General features: G+C 40.4%; 1 protein-coding gene across 1 annotated transcript in view; it reads right to left on the reverse strand.

Moving 5' to 3' along the window:
- UBE2V2 (ubiquitin conjugating enzyme E2 V2) overlaps positions 1-12,912 on the reverse strand; it is a 29,554-nt gene extending 16,642 nt beyond the window's left edge. Inside the window, exon 1 of the mRNA XM_080381517.1 lies at positions 12,755-12,912. Coding sequence (XP_080237643.1) covers positions 12,755-12,770 — 16 coding nt within the window. The 5' untranslated portion in view covers positions 12,771-12,912. The remainder of the gene's footprint in view (positions 1-12,754) is intronic.
- Between the last annotated feature and the right edge of the window lie 1,341 nt (positions 12,913-14,253).

A 14,253-nucleotide genomic window follows, 5' to 3' on the forward strand; every position in this document is an offset into this window, starting at 1 on the left:
AAATCTTCAGTATCCTTTAGTAGCACAAACAACTTTCCAGCCAACTCCCCTTTAATGCTCCAGTGATGGACCTGCTTTTGCTACTATGTCAAGACACAATTCCACATCTGGCAATGCCAGATCACCCACTAGTACAGAGATTTAATCAGCATCAAAACAGAACACACAACTGCACTTATGTCAAATTTGACAGAGCACACTGGCTATAATAAATCACATTTTTAAACAATTCACTTGGACATACTCCTTCAAATACAGCTGGGAGTCCAAGCTACCTGCACATCAAATGATTCTTTACTGTGTAATAGGCAAGAGTGGGATAACCTACACTCTGCTCTTCTTCCTGCTGCTTGTAAGAGGGAGCCATAAACCTGATTTTTCATAGATTGGCTCACAACCTGAAGTGTGAGGTTTTCTGTTACATCCCAAACTATTTTTTATAATAATTGTCTATTACAGCATCATTGTTTAACCCCAGCTGGTAATTAAGTACCACGCAGCCACTCACTCACTCCCCCCTCACCCAGAGGGATGGGGAGGAGGGTTGGAAAGGAAAGTAAAACTTGAGGGCTGAGGTAACAATTTGATAGTTGAAATATAATAAAAATGAAAGAACAATAATAACAGTTATGACAATAACAGTTATCATGAAAAAGGGAAGGGAAAGAATAAAATCCAGAGGGAAAGGAAGAAGGAACACGTGGTGCACAATGCAGCTGCTCACCACCCGCTGACTGATGCCCAGCCAGTGCCCCAGCAACGACCTGCCTGCCCCGGCCAGCCCCCAGGTATATACACCAGGCAGGGCGTCCCATGGTATGGAATGCCGCCTTGGCTAGGTCAGGTCAGCTGTCCTGGCTGTGTCCCCTCCCCATTCCTTGTGCCTCTCCAGCCTCTTTGCTAGCAAGGCCTGAGGAGCTGAAAAGTCTCACATCAAAGCCAAAACAAAGTACCATACTAGCTCCTTAGGAAGATAATTAACTCCATCCCAGCTGAAACCAGGACGTATAGTATCAACACCAACATTCAGTTTCTCTTAAAAACTCCCTTACCTCTTGGCTTCAATCACTCCTGGAAGTTACACCCGTACCAGGAGCCTTTTACCATAGTTACACCAGCACAGCCCATACTACCAGCACACTCCCCAAAACCACCATAAAAACAAACTTTAATACACACCCAAGAACAATTATATCAATAAATTACACATTAACAAGCTAGGATACTGTCAGGGATACTGTTCTTCTTCATTAAAAGAGCTATGTCAGGAAAAGTCTGTAGCAGAAACAATTTTGAATGAATGAGTTACCTTTTGCTCACTGACATCCAGCTAACAGAAACTGAAAAAAAGATACGTATAGCATGGTAACAAAAAGAAAAGCTCTCAAATCCCATTTAACAGCTTCAGGCTGGCAGAAAAATTAGTGTTTTTTAATGACAGGGAAAGGAAGAGGGATGTCAGCCTTGCAAATTCAAAGCCATAACACAATTTCTCCTGGGGCAAGGAAAGGAAGAAATAAAAAAATCCAAAGAGAAACACAGAAAATAACAGGTTCCTTTCAGCCTGAACAATTCAGAAGGCATCTTGCCCTTGACAAAAGAAAGCAAGAAACTGAAATACTGTACTAACAACAAAAACACACCATACACCCACAAAAAGAGCATAAAACAACCAAAACCTTAAACAGGCCCTGAAATGGGCAATACACAAAAGAGAGAGGGAAGACAGCAAGGGCATGTGAAATGCTAACATATTCTATTCTGCCTGCAAAAGATATTCCTGTGGAATTACGTTTTTGGAAGACATTGTTCTCTGAAAAAAACTACTTTTAAAAAAACATCATCTATACTTTTGTTGGCCAGTTACCCTGCTGATATCACATACTCTTTTGCCTAGTAAAATACTCTGTGAATATGCATACAAAAAATGGGTGACTTACTATTGGGAACCTACTATCAATAAGTATTACCAGGTTTACTGTAATTATATGGTAATTACCTGAGGTTGATCACAGTAACCTGACTCCAAAAAACAGAAGTATTTCTAGTAACCTGCCTATTAATGAAGTTGGACACAGTTTTGCCCACAAAAGAACTCCATCACTACCGTTAGTAGTGGAATGCAGCAATTCAATAGTAAACCATACTTTTTTTGTTTTAAATCAGAAACGTTACTACACACATAGTAAAAGCACAGTTTCCAATAATGATAAAAACATGATTCTTCAAGGCAAACAGACATTTTCAGTGAAAAGCAATACCTGTTCTTCCAGTAACTACAAAAGCATTCAGCTGCTGCTGTGGAACTCAATCTCCGAATTAACCCAACCATGCACTACCAAATGTACAGTGAGCCCACACTGAGAAAACCGTACCTTCTTTAAAAGGGTTTGATACATCTTGATATTTCTGTTAATTGAAACTTCTGCTCTCTTAGAATTACAGGTACGTTCCACTTCTTTGAACTGTTTTCCAACCAAGTTTCAATGTACTTCAGTAAAACTCAAATCCATAATTCTATATATCAGTAGTATTCATAAAGCTACATTTACTATACACTATTTTTTCTACATGGCCCAAACACATTGATCAGGATGGCGAATAAGGTACTAAGCAATTCTAGCATGTATGGATGAAACAGCCATATAATGCAAGTATAATATTTTCCACAGAATCATTCTAGTCATCACTGATTTTGTCACATAAAACCAAGTAGATGCATCTCTATCAGTGATAAAAGAATACAGGACTTTATTAAAGCTACTCAGTACAGACAGATGATACAAGAAGAAAACAGAAAACAGAGACCCCAGAGCACTCTGTGCTTCCAAAATTAATCACGCACAACCCCTCAAAAACAACAGTGATCTTGAATGCTTTCTGCCCCATTTTGCTGAAGTATGCATTGTGTCAGATCAATTGAATAGCGTCTTATCACTACTGTCCACAACTGGCAAAGCTGTAAGCAACAGCAATATAGGTTTGCAGGCTCATGAGGACTAACCTAAGATTACCTGTGGAAAATTTCTAGGAATAGAAGTTCAAGAAAAACAGGCCTGACATAATCATGTAAAATTCCATTTCCATTATTTATCCCAAAAGAAACAAAACAAGACAACTAACTACAGGAATTGGTAAGAAAAGAGATGAGTAGCAGTAAATTTTCACAGCTCAAGTAAATAGCTGTACATCAATGAACACATATAGAACAAATTTATTCAATGTGTTCAATGTTTATCATAATTTGGGTTATATTATTACTATCATAATAATTATTAATTTGGAGCCAGTTTTGCTATAATCCTAAATGTTAGAAAATTATCACCTTGCATGAATTAAAGAAATTGCCTGTACTCAGCAGAGCTTCTAAGAAGTGAATGGGCTATTCTGCTTCTTTTCAGGACTTACGTTTTTACACATATATAACATTGATTATGTAACTGGTTAACTTCTTTTGCCTTTTACAATATTTAAAAATTAAAGAAAAATAAAGCACACGTTGGAAGACTTCAAGGAGGTGGTGCAATTCTAGGAAGCACACTGAAGGTAAAGTTTGCATTTCATCAGTTTTGGGTTTTTTTCTTATGAAGACATACCACTTGCTGAGGAACATTTCTTGGCAGGAGCCAAGAAACAGTCATAGCAGTGTGGAAGTTACAAACTTTCATCTTAATACTTTCCTTTTAGTTAAAGCTATATACATATAACTAAAGTAATATTCCTTTACAGAATTACATTGGTGGTAATCTCTATTTATTTCACATAAGTGAAATTGTACATTTGTTAGTCCCAACAGACACAGTTCTGAACTAAAGTTAGGCTGCATGAAAACAACTTTGATAGGGATTTCCTTTATATTTTAATCTAGTCACAGCCATAAACATTCTGTGTATAGCTTATGTTAAGGAAGCTTATGAGAAACTATGTTAATACAGCAGAAGCTTCAGTCATTTATTGCAATCTAGCATGCACATTTTGGCAGAGGGAAAAAGGTCCGGAGGGCTGAAGGGGTATTTATATCTTTAGGGTAGGGCACAAAGACTAGTGTTTAAAAAAAGCAGTAATTTCACTGAAGACGGAACACAGATTTACAGAAGCAGGGATTTTTACTTTTACTTTCAAATTCATTATGCATATTCATAACATTAAGACATTGTCAGTTATGTACCAGCAGTAATACTTGAAAATTATGAATTCTAAATAGAATGATAGTTGCATGTTGACCTGGTTTTTTGGTAGTAGTTCTAGTTGCCCTGTGTTAAAATTTGCATTCAATACAACTTAAGCTGCTTCATGTCATACTTTTGAGTTCAGCTGTCAAATACAGCACAACAGGTCCTCAAAGGAAAAGAGCTTACTTTATACTTGCATGTTTAGGGGGCAGGCAGACTACTAACTCAGAAAGGAAAGGCCATAAGCACAAGTACGGTCCACTACCCATCAGCTCCCACTTTTGAGGCTGAGCCCACCTCAGAAGCACGTGGTGCTATCCAATTCTCTACCTTTCACATACATCCTACCAGGGGCATTCACAAAACAGAGGTGGCCAGCTTCATAAGGAAGGAGAGGTAGTAATACCACTTTGCCTCACAAGGCCCCAACCTACATTTAATTCAAAACAAAAAGAAAGAAGTGTACTTAAGACACCAGCAAATCATAAAAAATAATTAAAAAAATGAACAATATTAAAGTTTATATAGTTTGAGGGGTGGGAAGTAATTTTTATAGATTTAGGCATTAGTAGTTGGGATGTCATGAACATGCATCTGATTTACTAACACATTAAAATGGCTTAAACCACAAATCTTGATGCAGGAATAAGAGATCTCAGCATAACAAAACTGCAAAAGTGACATCAGTTAATTCAATGTGTTTCAGTTGCTGTTGTTTTCACACTAAGGATGACAAGACCTCAAATTTGACTCTCCAGCAGAGTGCGCATTCCAAGTGTATAACTTCATAACTTCAAATAACTGCAATTCTAGGTTTTATTAATTATATTTGTAAATGTGAGACATTACTAACAGAACAAATAGCTCTATTATCGAGGCATCCTCACCTAATTCCTCCCCTTCCTTTATCCTGCCTCTTGGATAACCAGAAGGAAGTGAACTAATTGCTCCTAGTAATTTTGAGTTCTACCAATTCTGTTCCATAATGCATCAGATTATTTACTGAAGGCAGCCTTTTAGACAGGACTCTTCCTGTGATGGTCAACAGCCTCCAGGATCTGTTTAGTTTTTACTCACTTCTAACCACGCTCATGGCCACTCCTCTCTCACCTCCTTCCCTGCTCCCCACTGTCACCTCTTTTGTCTTACCCTTCTTAGAAAAACAGCAGAGGGAAATGCAGCTGCCATTAACTATCTGACTCATCAGAGCTGTTCCACCCCTTGACCAGCATCCATGGAGAAGCTATTTCTCACAAATACAAAACTAGCATGTTTTTCTCATTCTGTGCTATCTCTCGTTACCAAAGTTCATGCCTCACTGAAAACCTCCATTCCTCATCTCCTGCAGTCCAACTTCCAAATGACCTCTTCACTCTTCTGATTTTTTATGCAGCAATACCCTAAACATTCTAAAGTTGTACAAGGTACACCAGTAATGAAGTGTAAGAGCCAAAACGTGTATGTCAGTAAGCATTAGCACATAGAGTAGTTAAGACTGGATACATGCACACATAGAATATAGTCCAAATCTGAGAGAGATTCCAATTGGACTAACTTTGCTAGCAAAGATGCAACATTTAGTTTGTTTCACTCTGCCTCTGCATTTTCATGCAAATAAGATCATCTTGAGTACATTTGCAGGCATGGAATTACTAATAATGGTCATAAAAATTGCACTAATGAAGAAGCTTGCTCCACTACAGACACAAATGTTGTTAGACTATGGAACAGTGAAGGCATAAGCAAGTTCAGTAAAAAAAAAAAACCAAACAACCCAAAAAAAACCCACAAAAAAAGCTCCCACAGAACAAGTTTTAAGTAATTAAAATACCTCCACCGAAAAGATCCTCAAAAAATAGTTATCACACAAAACTATACTATAAACCCACTCACTAAACCACACTGCAGTTCCAAAAGAAAGTTTGTGTAAATTGCTTAAAATTCATTTCAGAAATTTGCACCAATATTAAGGGCATAAATTCACTAGTCTATACTATATCTAAGTATAATTTCATTGTTACAAACAAGACCATCGCTAACTCAAGAGTTTAGTTATATCAGACACCGCATGTCCAGTTGTGCCTAACCATAAGAAAAACCATACAGGAATTAAACAGTTAAACAGCTCCTCAAATGACATCCAAGAAGTTTTGGTGAAGGGTGGAAATGCACAGGCTGACTTCGGTTTAAAAGTTAACTCTTTATAGGCAACCAGTGAATGAAACATAAATGAGATATTAAATGGTTCAACTGTCTTCCCATATGCTTTAGTATATGAAATGCTAGATTATGAATTGTGATACTTAGCAAAAAAAATGAGAATTTTATTACTATTTCAATTTTGTACAAAACAATTGAGGCAGGAAACCAGTAAAAAGGGTTTAGAAAATATATCCATCATTTCAGAAACCACCAGGAATATTAATTGTGATTTAATAGTCTAAGGAATCAAGATTTTATCAGGCAAATCTTTCCAATTTCTCTTGTCAGAAGCTTAAAAAAATACAAAACACCAAACTTGTCCAGTACAAATTAACCCCACTAGTAAAAACATAAAAGCTATATAAAGGCTAAAAAAGCTAAAGTAAAGGTGTAAGCACATAGGCTCAATTTCTGAAAGTTTTATTTTAAACCTGAGATTGTGTTGGCAGAGAGGAAAAAGGATTTCGAATACATGGTTTTTAAGCTATCTTTTAAAGTATGATGACATAAGATATATTTTTTTTTCAGATAAAGGGACAGCAATGGGAGACTAGAGGAACCCAGCAGAGGGCAATATCTAGTCATGAAATGGCTTTCACTGGGTCTGCTTTAACAGTAGAATGTAATGTGTGACCCAGATAACAAGAGTAGCATCAAGGACTTAGTTTAGCAAAGCTGTAAAGCTGTCTAAAACGGGTTATGTCATTGATTAGCAAACAGTTGTTCTAATATTTGCATGAAGGTCCTTTCCAACATGACTCAGCATGCACCCACCCACAGTCCAAAACAGAGATTCTTTATCTATATCAAATAACTAACACGATCCATTGTTATTCTTTCAGTTATACCCATAAGCGTATGTACATCAGCAAATGTACCAATCACCATGTATTTAGCAAAAAGAACTGCCATTAAGTTATTTTCCCACATTATTTTTATGACAGTCATATTTTAGCTTGCTATCCTCTATATGCTGTGGTACTCAAAAGTTCAAATTACTTAATATTTACACAAACATATATTCTACTTCAGTAAGAAGAAAAATCTTAGGAGTTTTTCAAGGAAGAAATTGTAAGTTATATGAGTAAAACTGGACATTTTACTAAGACTGTGTTGGTATCCTGAGTAAAGGACACTCACTATTTTTATATGTATTGGGAAAAATGTTTTTGATTTACTCAAGCAAACTGCAAACACACAACTATCCAGTTACGAATAGTCACAAATGCACGGAAAGGAGGTGATTTTTCTTTGTGCAGTTTAAATGTCTAATGCAACATTTTTTAAAAAAAGGAGATACTGAGTCTATCTAGATGTTAGACATCTTTTTTTAAAAAACCTAGTTTAAGCCTCCCATCCTTCTGAAATAAAAGAATTAATTTAGAGCTTAGAATTCTAAGTGTTGAAGGTTCCATTTGTTCCAAAATGCTAACTAGAAATGATTTAGTTACATACTTAAAGCACCACAGATTTTCAAAAAGGCTGTAAAACAGAAGCTCATGTTATTCAGAACCAGTTTGACAGCTTCACAGTCATAGGGTTTTGTACTGATTTTATTCAAAGTAGTATTTGAATTATATCTCATCAGTGTCTTCCAAATGACAAATACAAAGAAAAACACTCTTTCAGGCAGGATAGCATGTAGCAAAACCCTTCTGAGTACAGCTTAAATCAAGACTATTTTGAATGCTTTCCCCACAGCACCTTCTTGTCTCTCCACAATCTGTGCTGAGGCTTTCACAAGCTAATTGAGACAGCAAGGCAACAAAACCTAAGTGACATGAGTAGCTGAAGCTGATCTAGAACTTTTCATAAAGTTTTGGTCAGGATGAAATACAAGCTACAGTCTATGAAAAAACATGTAAGAGCAGAGAGACAGGGGAGGAAAGGTCTGTCAATAAAATGAAGCTGAACACTTTCACAGCAGGTACTTAACACTGCCTTTAAGAAAGTTTTCCATAAGGCAAAACACAAACACTTAACAAATATGCACGTACTTCAACTCCACCAACTACTCAAAAGACCTGGAAATCCAGCTCTCTCACACGAGAAGCCTTCTCGTCCATGCTTAGATTTATGGTTCATCTACCTCCAACTGCTGAAACTGTATGTGTTTTATCTATAACCAGGCTAAAATTTTCCAAGTATGTACAAAATAGTTTAGATAATGGGCTTATGCCTGATAACATCCTTGAATTTCAAACAAGCTCTTAAAACAAATAGACGATTACAAAGTAGGCCACTTTTTTATCTCAGAAGGAAGGTGTTTAGCCTGTGTAGCAGAAAGACCTAAGTTGGGGCTTGTATTTAGAGACAGAGTTGTAAAATACCAGCAACAAAGACAGGAAAATGGTACAGGCAAAGCTCGGAGAAGAAACAAGAGTATCCTGCCTATTGCAAAGAACTGATGGTCTACAGGTAGTTTAAAAGTCTTTAGAAGCCAGATTGTTCTCAACCCAGCTGAAGCACATCTAAATTATTTGTGGTTTGCCAAGATGTTTTTAAGCAGGCAGAACAATCACAGTAGCAATTCCTTGTGCACAGGACAGGATGGAAAAATGCCCCACACAGAGTGCTTGCTGCCTCACAGAATACAGTAATTTACTACTTTTTTTTTGTCTGATTACTTGCAGCTTCAAGAAGCCTGTGCTTACAGAGCTAACATTATAAATACACGGAACAAACTTGAAGGAGTATAAAATCCTAACAGCTTTTAAACTGACTTATTGGACAGGTTCTGGATAAGTGAACAATGTGACAGAGGCATAATAGAGAAAAGGGGAGAAGTAATACAGTCCTGAAGGTAAACTATACTAGACAAAAACCAGACAATTTTCCTCCACACGTTAAAAAAAAAAAAAAAAAAAAAACAAAAAACACCTCACAAGTGAGGAAACAGGCATCCCCAACAGGTCAGAGGTGAAGAGAAGCCTACCTGTGCAGTTTAACACACAAGTTTTCTAGATACAAACCTTAAGTTATACCAACTCCTATATGGAAAAACCAGTCTTTAAAACATTACTTATACATCTTACTTATGAATAATTTCCTTTATTACTCCTCTGAATGGCTCTTAATATCTAGGAGTTTCCACACAGGTTATGGTGATCCATCAATCCCTATCCCACTAAGCACAGAACAGACAGACATCAGCTTGATTTGGAATGGAGAAGAGTTGCAAAGGATTTAGGGGCAAGTATTACAAAACCCTATCTCACATTACAGAATCTTTTTGAATGGAGGATTTGGGGTGGGGGGGTGGGGGGAGCTTTCAAACCAAACAAGAACAAAAACCCCAATCCCCAGGAAAAATAGTTAGTCCTTGCTTCATAACTCAGGGAGTTAGGCTGAACACACTCAAGACCATTTCTAGCCCTTCATTTTTAATAACAGCCTCTTTACAGCTGCATTCATGCACACTCAGAACCGCTTTTACCACCACTAAATGTTTGCAAACAGAAGTGAAAATCAAAGTTAAGAAAACAAGGCACTGACATTGAGCACTGTGCCATTTCTATTCAAAGAATGAATCCTATATAAATTCAAAGGAAAAGATCTTTTTCATGGGCAACGTAAGTCACACGAAGAAGCCAATTCACCCTTAGAGAACAGAATAGCTGGAAACGAGAAGTATGGATTTTACAGAAAAAAAATACTTGTTTGGGATCTAACTGCACTCCTTTAAAGACAGAAAAAGCACTTTCAAAAAAGGTTGCTTGTGACTACAAGCTGACTGTAGGTCAGTTGATTTCCACCCCCACCCCCCCCTCAAGTACACAGTTTCAGCAAACAGAGGGGAGTTTGCCTTAATTTAGCCCTATTCACCCTCCCCTAAGCTCTTGAAGCCCTCAGTTGACAGGGAAGGAGATAAAAGCTTTAGCAGCCCATAGTTAGAGGAAAGTATTAGACACTGCTGCCTTAATTCTCATCTTTTCACACATAAGTTCTAACTGCTTAGTGACACGATCACTGAATTTTAGAAAACATTAGTATTTTAGGTAGGTATATCTATATCCTATACACATACGGTAATTTTAAGTAAAACCCAAATTATGGAAATGCAGAAATTAACTTCTGAATTAACTCCTTTTAATGATGTTACTCATCTGTCTCTCAAGTTACACAAGAGATTTAAAATGGCATGCTTTGGTAAAATTTCTTTTAACCTGAAACTATGCTTAATTACATCTTCTGCTCTGTATTCTCAAAAGAGATTAACACAATGAATCTCCAGGTAACCAATATAAAATCAGCTCATTATATCAAAAATAGCTGTTTCTCTTCTTTAAAAAAATTTACTTGTTTCTCCCCAGAGCTTCAGCAGTAGCCACACCAACAACCTAGGTCCAGCTTCAAGCAGATGGAGTTGCAATATTGGAAGATGAATCAAACTTCAGCTTACAAATGTCCCATTTCCAGGACATACATATTTCCATGTAAAATTAGACAATATAGGAGATTTTAGAAAGCAGGTAAGATACTTATTCAACAATAATACAACACTGACATACACAGTTTCTTTAGCACACATTAAAGAACAGCTACTTTCAAACTAAATTATTTGTTGTTAAAGGCACATATTTTTTTACATGATTTTTCAAAGAACTAGTGAGCCCAGGAAAGGAATTTCTGGGATGAAACTGAGACAGTTGACCTTAGTAAAAGTTTTGCTGTTGACTTCCTCAGGGCTAGCATTTCATTCCTGGCCTTCATGTAACCAAAACATTCTTTTTTTCTGAAATAAACAAGGATCAAGTTGAACTCTAGCAAGAGCAGATTACATTCATAGAGCTAGGTAGAGTTAAATGTTATGTCTATAGCAAATCATTCCCTTCCCTCCTCCACAAAATACTGTAACACAGCTTCCTGGCAAGAGCAGTTCTTCTTGGCGAAGTCTTAAAAATCTGAATTCCTGCATACTATGTGGAAAGAACAAACCAAACAGACACACACACACACACACACACACACACACACGTCTGTGCATATAGCCATAAAAAGCCATCAGTACTTTCTCCACATGAGAAACTTCAGTTTCTCCAACATATCCATTCTAGTTCAGTTTATCATAGGCAATAACGTATCTTTTTGGACTGCTCTTCCAGAGTTGCAAGAGCTGCTCTATGCACCAGTTTGTTGTAACCTTACCAAATTCCACTCTCTAAATCCCACACCCCCAAAGTTATGTTACCAAGTGCAGAGGACTCTCCCACCCCAAAAAAATCTGCCCAAGTTCTCCTTACAGAATCAGCAGTAAGGTACCACAATCAGCTTCAATACAAAGAAGTTTCTTCTGTTTTGCTATAATCTCAATCCCTCCGTGATCCATTGGATTGGAAGCAGAAATAAATCAGTGGCCCACATTCAGCCTAGACTGACCACTGAGGTAATTTCATTCCTCTGTGCTGAAGTCTGTCAATCCCACTTACAAAGTTTCAGGGGTAAGAGAAGGGGGAAAAAGGCCCTGAAGACTTCAGCTTTTTGTATGGGGAAAGGTCTTTTTATATTTCAAGCTCCTCATGAAACTGAGGCAGTATAATTGTGCTTCTTAAACTTCTGCATTTAGTACCTGAAGCAATATTCTTGTCCCTTTCTTTGCCACCACCTTCAACAATATTCTGCCATGCAAATGCTCAACACGGGCTTTACTGGTTACTGATATGGGATTCCTGGTACGACTTACAGCTCTTTGCCTTTCCGTTTGCCTATAAGAGAGACCCTTTGGCTCCAATGGCTGTCTAGCAAAACACAGCAAGATGCTTCATCGCTCTTCCCCACCATGCTGCAGTAACCACCAAACTGAGGTACCTTTGCTCCAAAACACAACACAGGCCCGACTCCTTTTCCCCTGCATCAACATGGGAAATAGCCAATCCTTTATTTTAGACACTGCTACCCCACAACTCGTATACTTACCAGATGGTACACTGGCACAAATCTTTGGTACAAATCTTTTTCCTCCATCACTTTTACCAGGCTAGCAACATCTCCTCCCTTCCCTGTATGCACACACATCGACTCAATCCTGTCTCTCAGCAGACAGTCTTCTCTTCCAGCACCCCACCACTTTCATTACAGAACCAGAGCCCTTTCTCTCACCATTCACCCCTCGGGCCAGGCTCTCACTGGGCTGTCGCTGCCCTACAGACGGGAGGGCCCGCGTCTGGAGCACGCCCTGGCCCGGCTCCCCCGCAGCTCCCCTTCTGCCCCTGTCAGAAGATAACTCCTACCGCTCCGGTCGCTCCCCTCAGAGGCAGCTCGCCCCCCACCCCCCGAGAAAAGAGACCCCCCCCGGCCCTTGCCGGGCCACCTCCCGAGTACAAGCCCAACGCTCCGCTCTCCCGCACCAGCCCCAGGCCCACCGAGCCCCCCTCACAGACCTGTGGATCCAGCCATCTTGTCCAAACCCCCCCGCACCGGTCCGGGCCTGCACGCGATGCGCGTCACTTCCGCTTGACGCACCCCGTCACTTCCCACAGGGCAACCGCAGCTCCGGAGCGCGGAAGCGCGCGCGGGAAAGGGACGGGGCGGGAGAGCGCACGAGCGTCGGGGGCGGGACCAAGGCGAGAGGGCGGAGCTAGAGAGGCCGGAGCTAGAGAGGCCGATGGGGCGGGCCCAACCGCCAGCCTCCTGCGCGGCCGCCCAGCGGCGCTGTCCCGCCAAGCCTTGGGCCCCCGAGCCGCCCCGCGGCGGTCTGGCCGCCCCCGTGTCACCGTGTAACACAGCCGGGCTTAGCTTTGCAACTGCGTGGTCTGTGTCAGTGCAATCACCACGGCGAGATCGCTGACCAGCCCTGGCTGTGTCGTTTTATGCCAAGAGGGAAAGAGTCGTTTACAACTTAGGGTCGCTGAGGAGACCCCTGTGTAGGTAGCTAGTGAAACAAACCTGGATCCTCCTGGGGCTCTCCATACAAGGGAAGCAAATTAAGCTTGAGTGATCGGTCAGCTGTGACTATAGGGTCGACTATTGTTTGAGACCCCTTGGAAGACTGTGATACCTGCAAGGAGCATGCGCGACGCTTGATTAACATAGTACCGCCTAGTAAATGAATATGTAGGATTTTCCGAGAAATGTAACGCGGAAACATACGCGTGGACTATATCATTTCGGTTGAACGAAACCTACGGCATGCACGTTAGGTGGGGCGATCCCCCGCGCATCCAGCGCTGCAGTAAAGGAACGCCTGCTTCTTAATGCTACACTGCCATTAAGGAGTTTTCTTATTTCCGATTTCGGTGGCTCCCGGGAGTCAACGCCGAGCTTCCCCCCCCTACCCGGGAACCATCCCTGCAGGCCGGCACCGCGCCCGGGTCTCGCCGGCAGCTGCCAACCGGCACCTCCCGTGCGGGAAGCGGCGGGCCGGGCCCGTGGGGGCAGAGGGCGCCCGGGGCAGCTGGCGGGCGCCTGGCACAGAGCCAGCGCCGGCAGCCACCGAGTGGGAGCAGCCGCCGCAGGCTCCGTGACGTTGCAGCGAGGACTCAGCCTGAGCACTGGGCTGCCGCTAGCAGCAGCTTCTCACAAAAACGACTGTCCCCCACACACCTCACTAACGAGCGACGACACCCGTACGCTGTTCTTAACATCGTATTTTATGAATAGACTTAATTATTTGCTTTACAGTTTATAAAAAGAGAGCCTTAAAATCATTTACAGATTCTTCTGGTAGGGATCGACAAGCAAGGATGCAAAATATTTTTCCCTCCAGCTAACCTGAAACACCTCCACCAACGAGGAGTCGCTACCACCCTTGCACAAACAAGTCTGCCTCCCTTCATTTTTCCTTTGTTAGTTTCCTACGGATCAAATGGCGTGGTTGCTGTCTGTGCGTACATAAAAATGAAAAATCTACTATAGCTTTTAACTCTGCCATTGATTTCCA

The sequence above is a fragment of the Falco punctatus genome, assembly GCF_963210335.1.
Source record: "Falco punctatus genome assembly, chromosome: 3".
Taxonomy (NCBI): Eukaryota; Metazoa; Chordata; class Aves; order Falconiformes; family Falconidae; genus Falco; species Falco punctatus.